Source organism: Dendrobates tinctorius, unplaced genomic scaffold (genome assembly GCF_039654945.1).
Source record: "Dendrobates tinctorius isolate UK_male_01 unplaced genomic scaffold, ASM3965494v1 ptg000231l, whole genome shotgun sequence".
Taxonomy (NCBI): Eukaryota; Metazoa; Chordata; class Amphibia; order Anura; family Dendrobatidae; genus Dendrobates; species Dendrobates tinctorius.
The window spans coordinates 23,107,287-23,129,286 of NW_027361898.1; the positions used below are offsets into that span (position 1 = coordinate 23,107,287).

General features: G+C 47.9%; 1 protein-coding gene across 1 annotated transcript in view; it reads left to right on the forward strand.

Moving 5' to 3' along the window:
• LOC141059951 (transcription initiation factor TFIID subunit 1-like) overlaps window positions 1–22,000 on the forward strand; it is a 133,900-nt gene that overhangs the window by 88,392 nt on the left and 23,508 nt on the right. Inside the window, exons 27-34 of the mRNA XM_073556188.1 lie at window positions 1,482–1,590; window positions 3,454–3,552; window positions 10,248–10,425; window positions 10,519–10,586; window positions 13,101–13,223; window positions 13,505–13,597; window positions 13,873–13,957; window positions 14,201–14,268. Of these exons, the coding sequence (XP_073412289.1) occupies window positions 1,482–1,590; window positions 3,454–3,552; window positions 10,248–10,425; window positions 10,519–10,586; window positions 13,101–13,223; window positions 13,505–13,597; window positions 13,873–13,957; window positions 14,201–14,268 (823 nt within the window). The remainder of the gene's footprint in view (window positions 1–1,481; window positions 1,591–3,453; window positions 3,553–10,247; window positions 10,426–10,518; window positions 10,587–13,100; window positions 13,224–13,504; window positions 13,598–13,872; window positions 13,958–14,200; window positions 14,269–22,000) is intronic.

Consider the following 22,000-nt stretch of genomic DNA (forward strand, 5'->3'; position numbering starts at 1 on the left):
CTGGAGGCGGATTGGCATATGGTGGGTGTCGCAGCTGGTGGAGAGAGGGGTTTTTAAAACTTTCGAGCAATTGGGACGGGAATTTCCCCTCCAACGCTCTATGTTTTATCAATATTTGCAGCTGCGTCACGCGTACATGGTGCAGAGCAAAAAAGTTGACCTAACCATACACCACGATGTCATTATCCATAGGCTTGGTATGCAGGGGTCCACCAGGGGACTGATTTCAATGGTGTATGGTGGCTTACTTGGACAGGTCCTGTCAAGGCATCCTATTGGCGCACTGACAAAGTGGGAACAACAGCTGGGTACGATATCAGCGGAACAGTGGGACTCGATTCTACAGATGATTCCCAGATTATCTCTTAGTGAGCCTGGCCGCTTGTCTCAGCTATATATCCTCTATAGGACATACAGGTCTCCCGAATGGTTGTTCAGTAGAGGGTTGCGGTTGGATTCGAGGTGCCCCAAGTGCACGATAGATAATGCGGACATTTTACATATGATGTGGACGTGCTCTTGCCTGCAGTTATTCTGGATCGTGGTCCTTGGCCTTATACACTTGGTCACGGGACAGGATATTCCCAGGGACCCCACGATTTGTGTTTTGGGTTATGTTGATGAGGTGGGAGGGGATAAATACCTTAAAATTGCTGTGGCCAGAATGCTATTTGTGGCCCGAAAGCTGATAGCTTATCACTGGATTTCTGCCAAAATCCCCTCAAGAAAAGAATACATTAATAGGTTGAACCAAATATTATATATGGAAAAGTTTGTGTACCTCAGGAGGGGTGTGCCGCATATCTTCCGGAAAATATGGGAGGGATGGTTGAAGGTTCCCGGCCTGGCTGCCTCGAATCTCCTAGATTAATGAGTGGGCCCTGGAGGTGGTCTCCTGTCGGTTGTTAACCGTCATTTCTCATATGATGTGGTTGTGTGATGGAATTGGGTTTATTCGCTATGTACCAGTCCATATGCCATCGGACAAAGGGAGGGGGGTGTTATGGGGGAAGGGAATGTTTGACAACATGTTGTAAGTTGTACATGCCTGTCATTTCTAAAACTTTTAATAAAAACTATCTGATTAAAAAAAAAATTTCTGGCTGACTTCCTTCCACCGGGCATGCGCTCTGTAAAATGCGGATCCTGCAGCAAAAAAAAGTTGCATGGTCCATCCAGGCATGTCGGCGGGTGGATCCGCAAAAAACGGAGAGCCATCCGTCAAGATCTGCCGGTAATGCAACTCAATGCGGAAAAAAACGGATCCGCCCAAAAAAATGGCGGATCCGTTTCTTTTTAAAAACGGCGGATTTTGAATGATGGTCAAAAACAGAAGTGTTAAACAGGCCTTAGTCGCAGCAGTAAACATCACTGTTTTCCTGTGTGCCCCAAATGGGTATGAGAGATTTTATGGTAAGTACCAAAAATCCCCTTTTTTATATAGGAATGTATTCACACCTTACATTTGTGTTTTCTTCTAGTGCGGATGAGGTTCGTAGGAAATCCTTGGTCTTGAAGTTCCCTAAGCAGCAGTTACCCCAAAAGAAGAAGAGAAGAGTGGGAAGTACTGTGCATTGTGATTACTTGAATGTAAGACCTTCAAAGTGATTCATCAGTTTAAAACGATAATCTGTTGTTGTTTTTTTTGTCAAAGCATGTCTGGTTTACACATTTTTATTTTATTTTCATGACCATAAAAGGACCTCTAAAGAAATTATATTTATATTGTGAACATTTTTTTTTTTTTTTGATGGGGTGGGGCTAGAAACAGAGATTTAAACTGTCAGTCTCTTACCCTTTTTTTTCCTCTTGCTGTTTTTATTTTATTTTACACACTGTACTAATAAGGTATTACAAGACCTTTGGTGGTAATGTATTAATACATTCTTTCGTATTTTTGGTTTTCCTGTAATTGAGGCTGGTATATTGGGCCTGTAACCAGGAAAATTCAGCCTCATGCATAGTAGAGCATGCTGGGTCTCATAGAACCTAGCAGCTCCTGATGTCGTTACAGCCAACGATCGTATGACTGCTTTGTTCGAAGGAGGAAGCGGTATCAGTGCTTCTGATACTGTATGCACAATGGTTTTTCAACTTTCTGTATACATCAATTCAGAAAGGCAGAGACAGTGATAAACCCTTTCTACCTTCTCTATTCAGAGTCTGGCTGTGTCTGCAAGACTTAAGCCCCCGTCACACATAGTGATCTCGCTAAAGAGATCGCTGCTGAGTCACAAGTTTTGTGACGCAACAGCGATCTCACCAGCGAGATCGCTGTGTGTGACACTGACCAGCGACCGGCCCCCCTGCCAGTTATCGCTGATCGTCCTGGAACAGCCAGGACATTTTTTTCGATCACTGGTCTCCCGCTGGCCAGCACGCGTCGCTGCGTGTGACAGGCGGGAGACCAGCGATCAGCGAGCTGCCGCTGGTAACTAAGGTAAACGTCGGGTTTCTAAGCGGCGCGCACTGCTTAGAAACCTGATGCGTACCTTAGGTACCAGCGCGCTGGTGCAGGGAGCCGGTAACCAAGGTACACATCGGGTTTCTTAGCAGCGCGTGCCGCTTAGAAACCCAAAGTGTACCTTGGTTACCATCTCCCTGCACCAGCGCGCTGGTAACTAAGGTACACAGTGGGTAACTAAGCGACGTGCGTCGCTTGTTACCCATGTGTCGCTGGTGCTGATCGCTGGTGAAGCTGCCTGTTTGGCAGCTCACCAGCGATCATGTAGCGATGCACCAGCGATCCTGACAAGGTAATATCGTTGTCGGGATCGCTGGTGCGTCGCTATGTGTGACGGGGCCCTTACTCTGCATTGACATTTCACTGCAGAGTAAAGTGCGGACTGCCTGGATGTATAAAGTCTGTGGGCGATTGGAGAGGGGAAAGTGGCATGCACTGTGTGTACGACATGTTGCATTACACAGTCTCGCATAAATGTAGCATTTACAATCCTGCAATGGCTATTCTCTGCCTAATTGCCTTACTCACAGAGGAAATCGTGGGTTTAGGTGAAACACAGTGTGATGTGAACAAAAATGCATGTGTCCAAGACAGTATTGCCCTTTGGTTTATAGTTTTTTTTTGTTTGTTTTTTTTGTGGCCTGTGTAATTTGTATTGTAACTGCTGTCTCTCAAACTCTTATAGAAAAAGATGATAATCACTCTCCGGTAACATAGAATAACACTGGAACAGTAGAAATAGTCCATCATACAAATACCAAGTCAGCATGTAACTATCAGTAACCTGCCGTTTTAGCATCCTGTAATAGGGCTATATTCACATTGCAGCAGATGTAGCCATTTTTTCCTTGCTATTCACTTTTTGCAATAGCATTCATTTTGATATGTGATGTCACTTTGCATATTCTTCACATGGACATTATCTGATGTGATTGAAATCTAATGGAGAAAATACAGCTTACATTGTGCTCATTTGCTTGTCCTTTCAGCGACCCCATAAGTCAATACATCGTAGAAGAACTGATCCCATGGTCACCTTATCATCAGTGCTTGAGTCCATCATCAATGACATGAGAGACATGGCCAATGTAAGTTACATAATTACACGGTGGGACAATGTAATTGTGGTAAATGCATAGCATTAAGAGACTTCATTATTTCTTTACGGGTTAGAAAGGTTCCAGCTGCCTTTTAAAAATCCATGTCAGATTTTTGGCAAAACATTGACATATTTGATTTACAAGTGACTCGCTATGGAGCCTCAGCCTAAGACTATCCTGCAATGCGGAACATTACCCTAATCATTCTAATGCAGAGATGGACAGAAAACAGCATTGTTGCTTTTTTTGGATTGCTTCAATGCATATATATTCTTTTCTCTATTGCTTCATTGGGGGACACAGGTACCATGGGTGTATGCTACTGCCACTAGGAAGCTGACACTGTGCACATAAAAAAGTTAGCTCCACCTCTGCAGTGTACACCTCACCGACTGGCACTAAGTTAATCAGTTTTAGCTTAGTGTCAGTAGGAGGTAGACACGGGTCTTTCATTAGGTGATTTGGATCTGGTCCTGGCCTATCGTCGCCCACCAGAGCCTGATGGTTGGTGAAGACGTGGACGTCCTTCAACAGGTTTTTTTGGACGTCTAACATCCCCGAGAAGGAGAGGTACCTCTTCCCTCTTTTCCCTTTGTTCCTTCAGAACTAGTTCTACATAAACGAAAGGACAGAGGAAGAAGGTGAGTATTGTCTCAACCCTATTTTAGGGTTTTGATGGGACCCTTTTCAGCGTTAGGGTGACCACTCCCCCCTCCGGTGGTCTCCAGGTGTTAATCTAGGCCCCGACTTCTATCCAGCCTAGTTTCCTCTTTGGCTCTGCCCGCCTGTCTCCCCTTCACTTCCGCTTTCGGCACTCGGCGGCTAGCTCCGCCCACTCCACCCGCCCTCATCTGACAAGCGGCGCAGGGATGGCAGCGATCGCCGCCATCTTTCTGCCCCTAGACCTGGCGGTTAGCTCCGCCCCTTTTTTGGCTTTAGAGAGCGGGCTTTTTTCAGCACGTCCACTCGCCTGCAGCACTCAATTTCATACACGGACCTCCGGCCTTCTCCCTGAAGTCGCCATTTTCCAGCGTGTGGTCCCGGACGGTGGCTTCTCCCTGCAGGACCTGCTCTTCCTCAGCAGCCTCTACAGCCTGGAAGCAGACTTCTGGACAGGATACTGTGAGTAGCTCTGCACTGCAGACTGACACTATCCTCTGCATCTCTCTGTGTCCCCTAACCTTCTGGCATAAGTGGGTCTGCTCATCATGCCTAAGCACAAAGGGGAACCTTCTCGTCCTCCGGCTTCCTCTTCCTCTTCTTCCTCTACTCTGGTCAGACACTTTGCGTGCTCTTCTTGCAAAAGCAGACTCCCTTCAGGTCAGTCCTCTCCCCTTTGTCAGGACTGCAGCAACCCCACTGCCCAGGAGTCCCTTCCCACCCCAGGCGAGACTGAGACCCCTCTTCCAGGGTGGGTTTCTTCTGTGTCGCTGTCTATGGCGGACATCACCAGGGTGTCACAGACCCTGGTGTCCGTACTTGACAAATTGCCCCTTCCGGTCCCTGCAGTTGCCTGTGGTTCACAGGATTCTCCGTCCAGCCCTTCCAACACAGGCTGTAAGAGACCCAGACAGGAGCACCGTGCTAGGTCCTCTTCCCTCTCCATCTCATCATCCGGTCTCTCACTGTGAGATCTCTCTTCCAGGTCTTCCTCTCCCGAATCAGGCGACGCGTCTTCAGACACGCTTTCAGTAGATGAGTCGGACCTCGATTCAGAACAGGCCTCCAACATGAGAGATGTGGTCCAGAGCCTTATTGTCGCGGTCAACCAGACCTTAGGCATCAAGGATACCTCTACGGAACCCGCAGATGAGGCGTTTTCGTTTAGACGGTCAAAACCACCTTCCAAGGTCTTTGCACCACACAGTGAATTTGTGGAGGTACTCAGGCGGGAACGGGAGAACCCTACCAGACGTTTTCAAAGTGGGAAGCACCTCGTCATCCTATATCCCTTCTCCCCTGAGCTCACCGCTAACTGGACGACTTCCCTGGCTGTGAACCCCCCAATTTCCAGACTGTCCACCAACACGGTCCTCCTGCTTTCTAATGCAGCATCCCTCAAGGACTGCCAACGATAGGATTAGAGAATCGCTGGCTAAGACAGGTTTTGAAGCGGCTGCTTCTACATTATGCCCGGCCTTTGCCTCTACCTGGGTCTCAAAGGCCATAGCCAGATGGGCCAAACAGCTTTGTAAGGGCATCCTTGCAGGAGCTCCTCCGAGGGAGCTAGCCGACCTTGCAGACCAGATTTCCTATGCAGGGAAATATTTGATATCTGCCTCCCTTTATGCCGCATCCTGCGCTGCTCAGGCGTCCAGCAATATGGTGGCCATCCGGAGGAACATTTGGCTCAAAGCATGGTAGGCGGACCTATCGTCAAAGAAGACGTTTACCTGCCTCCCCTTCCAGGGAGACCGCCTGTTTGGCTCCATGTTGGACCAGATTATTAAAGAGGTCACAGGAGGCACGAGTCTCTTATTTCCCCAGTCCAGACCTCGCCGGCCCTCCCGGAAGCGGCATTTACGCTCCTTTTCGCCGATTTGCGGCAACAGAGGATTCTTCCGGTCAGCGCAGGCCGCAGACCCGCCAGGTCAGGAAAAAGGCTTCCTTCAAGCTCACCCCTTCCTGGCGTCCTCAAAGCTCCCACAGTAGATCCACCAGGCCCAAACCTGCCAGATCTTCCTTGGCATGACTTGTGTCCAGTTCCCAGCGTATCTCCCAGGCTAGGCAGTCGTCTCCTGTTTTTCAGGGACGTTTGGCTCGCCTCGGTGGAGGACACATGAGTTAGGGAGGTAGTATCCTCTGGATACAAAATAGTTTGCTTCGCGTCCACGAGATCTGTTCTTCGAATCCTGTCCTCCAAAAGATCCTGCTCTGGTTCCGGGTTTCTTTGCGTCCATCACCTCCCTTCTCAGTTCGGGGGTTATCGTCCCCGTCCCAGAATGAGAACGCTTCACAGGTTCCTATTCAAACCTGTTTGTAGTTCCAAAGAAGGGCGTCGCAGTTCGACCCATTCTGGATCTGAAGTTACTGAACAGAAGGGTCCGCGTTCGACATTTCAGGATGGAGTCCCTCCACTCAGTAATTGATTCCATGGAGGCGCAGGAATTCCTGTGCTCCATAGACATCCAAGATGCCTACCTCCACGTTCCGATTTTTCCAGCTCCTCAGAGGTTTCTGCGTTTTGCAGTACAGCAGAACCATTTCCAGTTTATCTCCCTGCCGTTTGGACTCGCGACTGCTCCCAGGGTCTTCACAAAGATCATGGCGGCTTTGATGGCCATTCTGAGGATCAGGGGCCTGGTGCTTTTCCCGTACCTCGGCGATATCCTCATCAAGGCTCTGTCTCTCTCTTAAGCCCTGGAAAGTCTGTCCATCGTCCTTGACTCCCTGGCCTGGTTCGGGTGGTTAGTCAACAGGAAAAAGTCCTGCCTTGTTCCGACTCAGTGCCTTGTCTTCCTAGGCATGGTGTTCGACACCCGACAAGCGAGGGTTTTCTCCCCGAAGAGAAGAGAGCAATCCTCCAGCAGGGAGTTCGCTCTCTGCAAGGCTTTCGGCTTCCTTCCTTCCGTTTGGCAATGGAGGTCCTGGGCAGAATGGTAGCAGCCTCGAAAGCAATCCCCTTTGTGCAAGTCCACTCAAGACCATTTTAGCAGGCCATCCTTTCGCAGTGGACAGGTCTATCCGGTCGCTGGATCGTCCGCTTCGTCTCCCTTCCCGAGTCAAGCGGTTTCTCAACTGGTGGCAGTCATCCCCCCTCATCCTCCAGGGACGGTCCTTCCTTCCCGTCTATTGGCAGGTGGTGACGACGGACACCAACCTTCTCGGCTGGGGGGCGGTTTTTCGCCATCTGACTGATCAAGGGCGTTGGTCGGCGCAGGAGTCCTCTCTACCGATCAACATCCTCGAGATAAGGGCCATCCTTCTGTCCTTCCGTTACTGGGAAAGACTTCTCAAGGGTCTGCCTGTCAGATTTCAGACGGACAATGCCACAGCTGTGGCATACATCAATCACCAGGGAGGGACCCGGAGTCCCCTGGTGATGGCCAAGGTATCCAGGATCCTCCTCTGGGCAGAGGCCACGGTTCCGGCAATGTTCGCAGTGCATATTACCGGCGTGGACAACTGGGCTGACGATTTTCTCAGCCACGAGGGTCTCGCGGCAGGAGAGTGGTCCCTGCATCTGGATATGGACCTCATGGTGTCCTGACTGAACAGCAAAGTTCCACGGTCTGTCTCCAGGTCCCGCGACCCTCTCGCTGTGGGTGCCGATGCCCTGGCCATTCCCTGGTCGCAATTCGTGCTTCCCCACCTATTTCCTTCCCTTCTCCTTCTTCCCAGGCTGTTGAAGATCAAAGAAGAGGGGGTGCCGGTTATTCTGATCGCACCGGATTTGCCCAGAAGGTCTTGGATCGCAGAGATCGTCAGTCTTCTGGCGGACGCCTCTTGGAGGCTCTCAGACAGGCCAGATCTTCTGTCACAAGGACCGATCTACCACCAGAGTTCTTGGTCGCTCAATTTGACGGCGTGGCTGTTGAAACCGCGATTCTGAAATTGTCCGTTTTTTTTCAATCGGGTGATACGCACCATGATCCAGGCTAGGAAGCCATCGTTTTCCAGGGTCTATTATCGGACGTGGACGGCCTATTTCCGTTGGTGTGACACTCCGCCGATGACTTTGTCGCTTCCTTCCATTTTGGCTTTTCTCCAAGTGGGACTTGATGCTGGCCTTCCCCTTAGTTCTCTAAAGGGTCAGGTATCAGCCCTCTCCATCCTCTTTCAGAAGTCCTTAGCCTCCTGTTCTCAGGTCAGAACTTTCCTTCAAGGATTGGTGCAAGCGGCTCCCTCGAATTCCGTGGATCCCTGGGACCTTAATCTTGTTCTAGAGATCATGAGGGGTTCTCCCTTTTAACCACTCAGAGAGGTCTCCCTGTCCGTTTTGTCCTGGAAGGTGGCGTTTCTTGTGGCTATCACCTCCATCAGATGCGTCTCAGAGTTGGCGGCTCTTTCCTGTCGACCCCCCCTTCTTGCTTCTTCACCAGGAAAAGGTGGTGTTGCAGCCTATGTCTTCTTTCCTTCCCAAGGTGGTATCCACTTTTCACTTGATTGAGGATATTGTCCTCCCTTTCTTCTGTCCTGCTCCGACTCATTCTCTGGAGCGTTCATTGAACAGGCTAGACCTGGTCAGGGTGGTGAGGATCTATCTGGCTAGGACCACCTCCTTTAAGAAGATGGATCTCCTATTTGTCATTCCTCCAAGGCAACGATTGCTCGCTGGATCAAAACTGCAATTTTGGAGGCTTACCGGCAGGGCTGTGGAGTCGGAGTCGGAGTCGTGGAGTCGGAGTCGGAGTCTGTGCTCATTTTGGTGGAGTCGGAGTCGGAGTTGGAGTCGGTATAAAATGGACTGACTCCGACTCCTAAAATATATAATAAATTGGGTACAGTAATTCAATGCAGAATGTGCTGAATATTTTTTCATAGGAGTTTGGGAAAGTTATGAAATGTCCTATAAATGGCTGTTATATTCCTGATCTAAGGCTACATTCACACACAACGTTTTTCCTGTGTTTTTTGAGGATACGTTTTTCAGCTGCAAAAGCTAATCATCTTTTTAAAAAACTGCATCACCTGAAAGGTTTTTGAGCTCATAGATAATGTTTTCAATAGCAAAAGCAGATTAGAAATCTGCTCTATCTATCCATTTATCCATATCTGTCTATCCATATCGTATCTGTACCAAAAAGAATGAAAACCGGGTAGTACACCAATATATATTCTGTTCTATCTAAATATCTTGATTATTGGATCATAAAAATGATTAAATGTCTGAGGTTCACATTGTACTACAATAAATTTTTCACTAAAATATAAGCAATATGTGTGGGAGTCGGAGTCGTGGAGTCGGAGTCGGAGTCGGAGTCGGTGTAAGGGAAATTGAGGAGTCGGAGTCGGAGTCGCAGGTTTGGCTTACCGACTCCACAGCCCTGCTTACCGGGTTAAGAACAGAGTTCCTCCCCCTGGGATTAAGGCTCACTCTACCCGGGCAGTGGTCGCCTCCTGAGCAGTACACCATGGGGCATCCGCCCTACAACTTTGCAAAGTGGCAACCTGGTCTTCCATCCACACATTTGCCAAATTTTACAAGGTCCATACCTACGCTTCGGCGGACGCCAGCCTAGGCAGAAGGATCTTGCAGGCGGCAGTGGTGAGTTCTCCGACCTGAATGGAGTTTTCTGCTGTTTCCCTCCTCAGGGACTGCTTTGGGACGTCCCATGGTTCCTATGTCCCCCAATGAAGCGATAGAGAAAACAGGTTTTTTGGATGCTTACAGTACAATCTGTTTCTCGGAGTCTTCGTTTGGGGGACATAGCACCATCCCATGTTCTTTGCAACTGTTGTTCCTTCTTCTATGTGCTATTGTTACAGTTTAAGTTGTCTGTTTGTTCTTTCTATCTTGTTGCTTCTCCTACTGCCTTCTCACTAACTAATTAACTTAGTGCCAGTCGGTGGGGTGCATACTGCAGAGGAGGAGCTAACTTTTTTATGTGCATAGTGTCAGCCTCCTAGTGGCAGCAGCATACATCCATGGTTCCTGTGTCCCCCAATGAAGGCTCCGAGAAACAGATTTTACGGTAAGCAACCAAAAATCCTGTTTTTACATGATGCTTTTTCTTTTGAAGACCTACCCTTTCCACAGTCCTGTAAATGCTAAAGTAGTGAAGGATTACTACAAGATAGTGACAAATCCCATGGATCTACAAACATTGCGAGAAAATGTGCGCAAGAGAATGTATCCATCCCGTGAGGAGTTTCGAGAGCAGGTGGAGTTAATCGTGAAGAACAGCATCCTTTATAATGGTGAGGAAACTCTTATGTATCACCTTTATGGTATGATTCTAGATTGGGAAACTTTTTATGTAAAATATATATACCTTTTTTTCCTAAATTCAGGACCTAAACATGCTTTGACCCAAATTTCAAAAGAAATGTTGGATCTGTGTGATGAAAAGCTTAGAGAGGTAAGCCGCTAACATTTTAATAATGATAATACTAATACAGAGATGTCACAAATTAATAAATGAAAAAAGTAATAAAAAGACAAAGTGGAAGAGTGCAAGTATGTGCTGATAATACACAAAGCATGGAATACAGAACACGCCACACAAAGAGTCCAAAAAGGAGTCCCAGGAATTGCTGCCGTAAGACCAGGACAGAATTACTGTGATAAAATTTTAGATTCTTAGGCGAGTATAACCAGGGATATAGTAATTGATAATTTACAAGTGAATAAATGGGCTTTAAGGAAGTAAAAACAATAATTACCAAGATTCCTTTGTGGTTTAAATTGAAAACCTCCCATTTCTGATAGTCACAAGAACTGCGGTACGGATGTAGCTACATGATTTCTCTGCATAGACAGTTACACTTTCTGAGATGATCCTTGGGCCCCGGGCAAGCAGGTGATTTTTTATGTTTGATTGTTTTTTTTTAGAAAACTACAGTCTGAACTGGAAAGTCTCCACATTTATAGAATAGTCTGCTGAGGGTCTAATAAATCTGGCTTTTTTGAGACGACATCTGTCAGTTCACTCTTAGCTCTGAAAATCAATGATTGGCAGCATGATGTATAAGAGCGTGTTGACCAGGGACTTAGTATCAAGCGGTCAACGCAAAGCAGCTCACAAAGAAGAGTTGTTTCCATGAATTCATATTAAATAGAGTAAAATATCACTGAATGTCTGCACTGAGGGTTACTTATATTTGCCCACATTCAGCACTGGAAAACTTTGCATGAAAGCTTGACTTTTACAAACACAGTACAGCATCACGGAGATGTGGGAGAGGGGTCCAGAGGATACAGAATTAGTAGTGTCAGACCTCATGAATATCCTTTAGACATTTCGGATGATAGCATAAAGTTTCTCTTCCTGGCAGTGTTTTAAATGAAAGGATAAATCTTTATATGATAGTTGAGTTATGGAAGTCTCTCTGCACTAGATGAAAATACTTCCTCACTACAAGAAGAATCATACGGTGATGTGGAAGAAATGACAGCAAGTCCGATGAGAGATCTGCATTGCCCAACAATTCTTTACCTCTTCAGGAGTTTCCAAATTCCCCTTTATGCCCACCGCAAATATCCTGTTGATCTCATGTTGAAGTCAAAGGACGCCTGCTTGAATGAGGTCCTGTCAGTGGCTATTTTGCTGAATCCTTGTATTCTCCATAAAATAACAACTCTGGGACTTCTTTTCTTTGAGCTTTGTGTTGTGTCATTCCTCTCTTATTCCTCCTAGAAATTGAGAAATAAATTGACACCAGTTAGATGTGTCCCTGAACAGACTTTGGCTAGGGTGGCTTGACAGAAATTGCAGTAACACCTTGCATCAAAGGATATATTGATTTCTTATGTCATTGTATTGTGTTCTGCCAGATATTGTGACTGTGTCAGTTATATATGTTTCCAAATGTGTTGCATATTCTGTCACAGGTTGCACATGACATGTGCTTTGCATGCAAGTTGGCTTTTATTTATAGCCAAATCTTAGCAACATGTCAGAGAGTGGCTGTGGTGCAACACGTCACCATGTAGCCCCAATCCTGTACTGTCCAATCAGTAGTATTGGTTTCAGAATGTAGGGACATTGCCCCTTTATCAAGAGAAATGGTATCTTACAATTGTCACTTTATTAATAAATAATTTAACAAAGAAACGGAATAACACAAAGCAGTAAGGAATTATGGGGCATCCAAGTACTTGCTAGAGATGATGTCCTCCGAAGACTAAGGGTGCACAGCAATATGTCTGGCGACAGCAATTCTCATAAAAGTTGTATCACGAACAACATCCTGTGCTGGGATCTTGTAAAAAAAAAAAAAATAAATAAATGGCCAAATCGCATGTAATTTATACTGAAACCTATGGCAAGTGAGTTGTGTGTGACTTGTAACCAACGTCGGAAAAAATCCAACTCGTTTAGAAACATTTGTAATTCTCTTTCTCCGTCGAGGAAGGTTGCAGGTGACTATTGGCGATCATTAGATGCAATGCAACACCACACTGCGATGTCAGTATCATACGACACATCACCGCTAACATCCCTAGCCTAAATATGTTGTCCCAACCTGGATAATCATATCTGAAAATGAATTTGCCCCTAGCCGTCAGCTGAGCGCTGTGGGTCTGTCAGCGATACCCTTTGGCCATCCGCACAAACACTTCAGTGGTACTCTCCAAATGGGTGAATAGTCGTAAGAAAAAAGGGACTTAAATTAGTGAAAGTGCCCTAAAGTAGAATAGTAGTAGACGGACGCTTCGCCTAGTGCTTTCCTCATCATTTGATCTAGAGCTCGTTACACAGTATTACTCCATACTCCGTCCCATACAATCAAGCAAAAGTGGAAAGTGCAGGAAGGAGACCGCGGAAAATGTTCAAAGGTGGATAGATACTTGTCATTTACTGGCTGATTTCTGTGAAATATACATCACTTTCTAGGTTTGTAAGAAATGTACTGTGCGCTTTTGTTAACAGAAAGAGGACAAGCTAGCGAGACTGGAGAAAGCGATTAACCCATTGCTGGATGATGATGACCAAGTTGCCTTCTCCTTTATCTTGGATAACATCGTGACTCAGAAGATGATGGCAGTGACTGACGTATGTTGAGTTTTAAGGTTTCTTCACAATGTTAAAATACATAGGTATGTTTCTTCATTTTAAGGTGGAGTTGCCACCACTGGAGATGGTGGGATTTTTACTATACGACTTTACATGTAGATAGAAATCCTTGTCTGAGGAACACATTTCATTTGTTTTCCTTTACCATAATAAGTGTGATGATTATTGGTAAAATAGAAGACGGTAAGAAACTTCTGTAGGATCCTTCTAATTTGCCCCTAATAACTTCTAACACCTTTTTTTTTCCCTCATTTCTACAGTCATGGCCCTTCCATCATCCTGTAAATAAAAAGTTTATTCCTGACTACTACAAAGTCATTGTGAACCCGATGGATTTGGAGACCATTCGTCAGGTTACATATTCATTTATTTTATCTTTTTTTGGTGTTCTTTTTCTTCTTGAACAGTTTAATAACTTACATTTAAATGCCTGTAGCCATTGCATAGATGTCTATGAAATAAGTAGATTTGGGTATAAAACATTCTGCATATGGTGTAAAAAAAAAAAAAAGTAATAAAACCATCTCCTTGAGGAAAAAGCAGAAATTGTATAGGAATTCCCTATGTCCTAATTAATAACTTTTTATTTTTGTAAAACTATAATGATTGCATTTATTCTTGTGTCTAGAATATTTCCAAACACAAGTATCAAAATCGAGAAATCTTCCTGGCTGATGTTAATTTAATCTGCACAAACAGTATGAAGTACAATGGTAAGTTATGGGTGATCACCCTATTTTTGGCTTTTCCAGTTTGCTTGTATTTCAGATAGAGCCTATGTGAAAGATTCTCCCCGGTTTTCTAAAACCGATGCAATTTTGCAATAGTAAAATTTTGGTGAGGATGCTCAGACTTTTTATTTAGTTTATTTAATGTTTTTTGTGATGTTACTATGTTCATTGTGTTCTTCACATAGTGAATATACCGTAATTACACAATAACTTGTTTATTCACAGGGCCAGACAGTCCGTATAGTAAAACAGCGCAGGAAATTGTCAATGTCTGTAGCCAGACTCTGGCTGAGGTAAGCTGTGTTTCGGGGGATATTAAAGTCAACCACACAACACTATGGTCCCGATTCATCAAGACCGCCGTTTCTCCTTCGCCTCATTGGGGGACACAGATACTGTGGGTGTATGCTTCTGCAGCTAGGAGGCTGACACTAAGTGAAAAAAAAGAGGTTAGCTCCTCCTCCGTCGTATACACCCTCACCCCTATTGCGGGCGGAACTCAGTTTTTTGCTTAGTGTCCATGGAGGCACACGTCTGGTTTTGCTCCAGATTTTTTTTTTTTTTTCCATGAAGATGAGACAGGGGCGACGGACCCTATTGAAAGGGTCTGATCTCCCAAAACCATCAACGGGCGAGCACGTGTGAGTGTCCCTCCACGTATCCTCTCCCGCGACGTGGGACACAATGCCGGACTTAGCCCTGACCACCCCTAGGTACAGTTGTGGCCAAAAGTATTGACACCCCTGCAATTCTGTCAGATAATACTCAGTTTCTTCCTGAAAATGATTGCAAACACAATTGGTATTATTATCTTCATTTAATTTGTCTAAGGCCGGGGTCACACTGGCGAGGAATACGGCCGAGTGAGAGGCGCTAAAAGCACGCATTACACACAGACCAATGATTCTCTATGGGGTCCCTCGCACCAGCCGTATATTTCTCATCCGTATTCTACGCTCCATGCCAATCGCAGCATGCTGCGATTGTCAGCGTACTACGCCCGTAGTATGCCAATGCAAGTCTATGGGTGCTCAAAAAATACGGATTACACACGGACCACACATGTGACTTGCGAGAAATACGCACCCGGTGTCTTTAAGCAAAGCCGGCAATTAAGTGCGCTATACAGTAAACTTACACTGACAGGTTTAATATAGAAACGAAAGAATAGATATAAACACATAGAATGCGCATATATATATATATGTATTCTATGTGTCTATATCTATTCTTTGGTTTGTGTTATAAACCCTGTCATAGGGCTCCATTATATGTCCATTTTGCAAGCCTGCGAGAAAATCTCGCCATACGGATGCTTACATGCGCAAAATACGCGACCACACCTTGATTACGGATGACATACGGAGCACTGTTTAGCGGTCATTCATCCGTATTACGCATGTAAAATACTGACCATATTGTGTGTCGGTTAGTGTGACCCCGGCCTTAAATTAAAAAAACACAAAAGAGAATGAAGCAAAAAGCAAAACATTGATCATTTCACACAAAACTCCAAAAATGGGCCAGACAAAAGTATTGGCACTTTCAGCCTAATACTTGGTTGCACAACCTTTAGCCAAAATAACTGCAACCAACCGCTTCTGGTAACCATCAATGCGTTTCTTACAATGCTCTGCTGGAATTTTAGACCATTCTTCTTTGGCAAACTGCTCCAGGTCCCTGATATTTGAAGGGTGCCTTCTCCAAATTGCCATTTTTAGATCTCTCCACAGGTGTTCTATGGGATTCAGGTCTGGACTCATTGCTGGCCACCTTAGAAGTCTCCAGTGCTTTCTCTCAAACCATTTTCTAGTGCTTTTTGAAGTGTGTTTTGGGTCATTGTCCTGCTGGAAGACCCATGACCTCTGAGGGAGACCCAGCTTTCTCGCACTGGGCCCTACATTATGCTGCAAAATTTGTTGGTAGTCTTCTGACTTCATAATGCCATGCACACAGTCAAGCAGTCCAGTGCCAGAGGCAGCAAAGCAACCCCAAAACATCAGGGAACCTCCGCCATGTTTGACTGTAGGGACCGTGTTCTTTTCTTTGAATGCCTCTTTTTTTTCTCCTGTAAACTATATGTTGATGCCTTTGCCCAAAAAGCTCTACTTTTGTCTCATCTGACCAGAGAACATTCTTCCAAAACGTTTTAGGCTTTTTCAGGTAAGTTTTGGCAAACTCCAGCCTGGCTTTTTTATATCTCGGGGTAAGAAGTGGGGGTCTTCCTGGGTCTCCTACCATACAGTCCCTTTTCATTCAGACACCGACGGATAGTACGGGTTGACACTGTTGTACCCTCGGACTGCAGGGCAGCTTGAACTTGTTTGGATGTTAGTCGAGGTTCTTTATCCAACATCCGCACAATCTTGCGTTGAAATCTCTTGTCAATTTTTCTTAACCATCCACATCTAGGGAGGTTAGCCACAGTGCCATGGGCTTTAAACTTCTTGATGACACTGCGCACGGTAGACACAGGAACATTCAGATCTTTGGAGATGGACTTGTAGCTTTGAGATTGCTCATGCTTCTTCACAATTTGGTTTCTCAAGTCCTCAGACAGTTCTTTGGTCTTCTTTCTTTTCTCCATGCTCAATGTGGTACACACAAGGACACAGGACAGAGGTTGAGTCAACTTTAATCTATGTCAACTGGCTGCAAGTGTGATTTAGTTATTGCCAACACCTGTTAGGTGCCACAGGTAAGTTACAGGTGCTGTTAATTACACAAATTAGAGAAGCATCACATGATTTTTTGAACAGTGCCAATACTTTTGTCCACCCTCTCTTTTATGTTTGGTGTGGAATTATATCCAATTTGGCTTTAGGACAATTCTTTTTGTGTTTTTTCATTTAAGACAAATTAAATGAAGATAATACCAAAGAATTTGTGATTGCAATCATTTTGAGGAAGAAACTGAGTATTATCTGACAGAATTGCAGGGGTGTCAATACTTTTGGCCACAACTGTATTGAAACCATGGACTGTACAGAGGCACAAGACTAGTCCGTGCGGCCCCCACTGCTCCACCAATGCTTAGACTGCAAGGCGGCGGACGGTCCCTCTCCTCACCCCCTGAAGGGGTTAGATGGAGCTAGGGTGCCTGCACATTCCTATTTTGTCAAGGCTCCCTCACATGCCTGAGCTGGGAAGCTGAAGAGGACCGTCAGTGGGGAGAGGGCCTGGGAGGGCTCCTGCGGCGAAGATCCGGGGCTGGAGCCCTTAGCTGTCAGATGCCACCGGCTGCAGAGCGGTGCGGAGAAGCCCGCGCCAGTAAGTAGCGCCGTTTTTTTGTGGCGCCATGAAGTCGCCCCCCCCGTAACCCCGTCGCGGGCAGGGGATAAATTGAGGCCGTGACTTTAGCCGAAGCTAGGCCACGACCGGAAGTTCCGCCTCCGGGCTGCGCGTCACTTCCGGCGGCCCGCCCCCCCCTAGGCCTGGGCGGCGAGGGATAAATTTAGTCCCCGGCTTCGGAGCGCGGCTAGGCCGCAGACCCGGAAATACCACCCCTGGACCGGTCTATATGCTAGCGGTCCGCCCCACGGCTGGTGGCGGGCGATTTTTGTGCGGAGGCGTCCAGGAACGGGGGGGCACAGGACTAGGGTAAGTGCTGCCCGGGAGACCACAGGGAAAACGAGGTGCTACCTCCTTCCCCCAATCCCCAGCAGTGGACAGATACAGCATGTCTGAAGAAGCAGCTTGCATCTCTTGTCGGGCTGCGTTTCCGCGGGTGCAGAGCAAGCGATTATGCAAAGCGGGCGACTCCAAATGCGCCCAGGAGCCCTCCCCTGCGACCGAACCCACAATACTGGTGTGAGCAGACCACAGAGGACAAGGCTCGGGATTCCCGCTGTACAGCGCCCGCAACCCGACGCCTAACAGAACCTCAGTGTCCGTCCTCCCCTGTGACCGCGACCAGTGTGCCAAGCCCCCCAGAGTGGGTCCTATCACTGTCACAGTTCATGCAATTGAGTCCCTTCATGCCTCAGATGGGGGCAAGGACAGTGGCTCGCCGGCCTTAGAGGGGACCTCCACCTCACAAGAGCCCCTCGCCTGCAGGGGCCGCTCTCACTCCAGGCAGACCCGAGGGAAACGAATCCCCACGGTGTCGCCCAGTCCATCCGGTGCCTTGGCATCCGTAAGTTCTGCTTCTCGCTCCCCGTCACCAGTGGTTGAAAGCGAGCAGACCTCAGAATGTGACTCAGACGAGCCCCTTGACCTGGATACTCCTGCGTCACGCAGCAGCTATGGGGCATGAAATGGCATTTAAGCAAGTGAAGCGCCCGCACAGAATTTTTTCCTCTCACCCGGAGTTTGAGGACATAGTGCAGCGGCACAGAGAACGTCCAGATAGGCGTTTCTCGGGTCAAAAGGCACTCGACACAAGGTATCCGTTTGCTCCGGACCTCTGTAAAAAAATGGATGGAATCCCCGTTGGGGATCCTCCGGTTTCGTGCCTAGCCACTAAGACCCTGCTATCCGTCCCTAGTGTTTCTTCAATTAAGGATCCCACGGATTGCCTTATAGAGAGCTTAGCTCGCTCAGTATATGAGGCGTCAGGGTCAGCGCTCGCGCCCTCATTCGCAGCAACTTGGGTAGCCAAGGCTATGATATCATGGTCAGAAACATTAAACAAGGTCGCGCAGGAGCAGGATCTACCTGCAGAGATTTCGGAGGTCGCAGGTCAGATGGCGATGGCCGGAGACTATGAAATCAATGCGTTTTTGGATGCGGACAATTGCTCGGCACTTGCTGCCGCTAATGCAGTTTCTGTCAGAAGAGCCCTATGGTTAAGGACATGGCGAGCCGATTCTACTTCTAAGAAGTCCTTGACTTCCCTGCCTTATCAGTGCGGCCACCTATTTGAGGAGAAGTTGGATCAACTTATCTCCGACTCCACAAGAGGAAAGAGCGGGTTTCTCCCTCAACAAAAGGTCAAAACGCTTTTTCGTCACCCGTTTTCAGGCACGTTTTCGGGCCTTTCACAACCCCGGGAGGACTACAGCGGCCAATTCCGCCGCCTCAGGCTGCCCAAACCAGGATAGGGAGCGGCAGGTCTCATATAGAGCCAACCCATTGGGGAGAATGCATACTCAGCAGCCCAGATCGAGGGGATCCAGATCCCAAAGATCGTCGGGCAAATGACTCGAGGCCTTTACCAGACGACACCGGCAAGGTTGGCGGCCGCCTACTCTGGTTTCACTACGTCTGGGTCAATGTTGCTCACGACGCATGGGGAAAGGAGTTGGTGGCCTCGGGTTAGAGAATAGAATTTGTTAGATATCCTCCAGGACGTTTTTTTCTTCCCGGCTTCCCAGGGTGGAAACCCAGTCAAGGGCTCTATTAGGAGCCATCAAATCGCTCCAGCACAACGGAGTCATTGTTCCAGTGCCGGAACACGAAAGAGCTCAGGGGTTCTATTCCAAACTTTTTGCGGTTCCCGTAAAGGACGGGTCTGTCAGGCCTGTTTTTTTGGACCTGAAGCTTCTGAACAAATTTATCAGGATCAGACATATCCGGATGGAGTCTCTCCGTTCAGTCATATCGGCCATGGAGCAGTGAGAATACTTGGCCTCAGTAGACATCCAGGACGCATATCTGCATATTCCCATTTTTCCTCCTCATCAGAGGTTTCTACGCTTCACCATCGGCGATCAACATTTTCAGTTCGTAGTGCTACCCTTCGGGCTAGCCACGGCTCCCAGAGTGTTCACAAAGGTTATGGCATTTGTGATGGCCACACTGCATTCTCGAGGCATAGTCGTCTTGCCTTATCTGGACGACCTCTTGGTCAAGGGCCAGTCAATACGGGCTTGCGAGGAAAAGGTCAACATCACGCTAGATACTCTTGCCCGCTTAGGATGGTTGGCAATGCAAAGAAGTCATCCCTTGTGCCAGCTCAGAGAATCTCCTTCCTAGGAATGATCTTTGACACTTGCCGAGGGTTGGTAATTCTCCATCAGGAAAAGGCGCTAGCTCTCCTGCAGGGAGTCCGGACACTTCGCCAACCAGTCCCTCATACCATCCGATCCGGGATGAGGATTCTAGGGAAAATGGTGGCAGCAATGGAAGCGATACCTGTCGCCCAGTTCCACCTTCGCCCCCTGCAGCACGCCCTCTTGTCAGCCTGGGACAAGAATCCTTTCACGCTCGATCGGAGGTGCCGACTGTCCTCTCAAGTCAGGCAGTCGCTCGGATGGTGGATAACCAGTTCCTCTCTGGCCCAGGGGAAACCTTTCCCCCCAGATCATTGGCTGGTAATGACAACCGATGCCAGTCTCCTCGGTGGGGGAGCGGTGTTTCGCCACCACACAGCCCAGGAACGGTGGTCGCCACAGGAGGCACGCCTCCCGATCAACTTATTGGAGATACGAGCAATTCGGCTGGCTCTGCAGAAGTTTCTTCACTTTCTAGCAGGCCACCCCGTCTGGATTCAATCGGACAACGCCACAGCGGTGGCTTACATAAATCATCAAGGGGGCACCCGCAGCAGAGCAACCATGCGCGAGGTGGAGCTCGTTCTTCAGTGAGCCAAAGCAAACCACTCAGTGATTTCGGCTGTCCACATTCCGGGGCGTGGAAAATTGGGAGGCAGACTTTCTCAGCCGGCAGGGTCTTGCATCCGGAGAGTGGTCTCTACATCCCGAAGTTTTTCAGCAGATTTGTCAACTGTGGGAAGCTCCGGATGTGGACCTGATGGCTTCCAGAGTGAATGCCAAGGTGCCCACATATGTCGCTCAGGCCAAGGACCCGCAGGCATTCGCGGTGGACGCGTGGGTTCTGCCATGGAACCAGTTTCGCCTCCCATATCTATTTCCCCCACTGCCACTACTTCCGAGAGTCATCAAAAAGATCAAGACGGAAGGGGTGCCGGCGATCCTGCTGGCCCCGTCGAGCGTGAGACGCAGATCTAATGCAGCTGCTCGCCGACGTTCCTTGGCGCCTGCCAGAGTGCCCAGATCTACTGTCTCAAGGGCCGATTTGTCACCCGAACTCAGGGATCCTGTGTTTGACGGCATGGCCGTTGAATCTTGGATTCTAACCCAGGCAGGGTTCGGGAGCAAGGTGGTCGCTACAATGATTAGCGCCCAGAAGCCTGCTTCAGCACGAATTTACCACCACACCTGGAAGGTGTTCTTTGGTGTCAACGCCGGAGTGTTTCCCCGCTGGGATTCTCAATCCCCAACATCTTGGCTTTTCTCCAGTCGAGCTTAGAGAGCCCGGATAGCTCAGTCGGTAGAGCATTAGACTCGGGCTTTGCCCCCGGTTCCCTCAGGAGACAAATATCGGCCTTATCTGTCCTGTTCCAGCGCAGAATTGCTACCAATTTGCATGTGAAGACTTTTCATTCAGGGAGTCTCCCACTTGGTACCTCCCTGTAAGGCGCCTATGGACGCCTGGGACCTTAACATAGTCCTAAGTGTTCTGCAGGAAGCTCCATCTGAACCGCTTCAGGATATCTCTTTGAGGTACCTTTCCTGGAAAGTGGTGTTCCTATTGGCCATCACTTCCATCAGGCGGGCATCAGAGCTGGCGGCCCTATCCTGCCGAGCTCCGTTCCTCACTTTCCATAAGGATAAGGTGGTCCTCAGACAGCCCCTCCTTTTCTGCCGAAAGTCTCTTTTCACATTAATGAAGATGTTGTTTTGCCTTCATTTTGTCCAGCACCAGTGCGCCATGTGGAAAAGGCTCTTCACACATTAGACCTGGTAAGAGCCCTCTGGAGGTATGTGTCGCGGACGGCACCCTTTCGTCAGACGGACACGCTGTTCGTGCTCCCCGAAGGGCGCAGGAAGGGACTCGCTTCCTCAAAATCGACCATAGCCAGATGGATTCGTTGGACGATTCAGGAGTCCTACGGCATTAGAGGCACGCCGATTCCAGCAGGGATCGGAGCACACTCTACCCGGGCAGTGGGCGCTTCGGCACCAGGCTTCGCCGAACAGGTTTGCAAGGCAGCAACCTGGTCCAGCCTGCACACATTTGCCAAACATTATAATATCCATGCTCAGGCCTCAGCGGATGCGA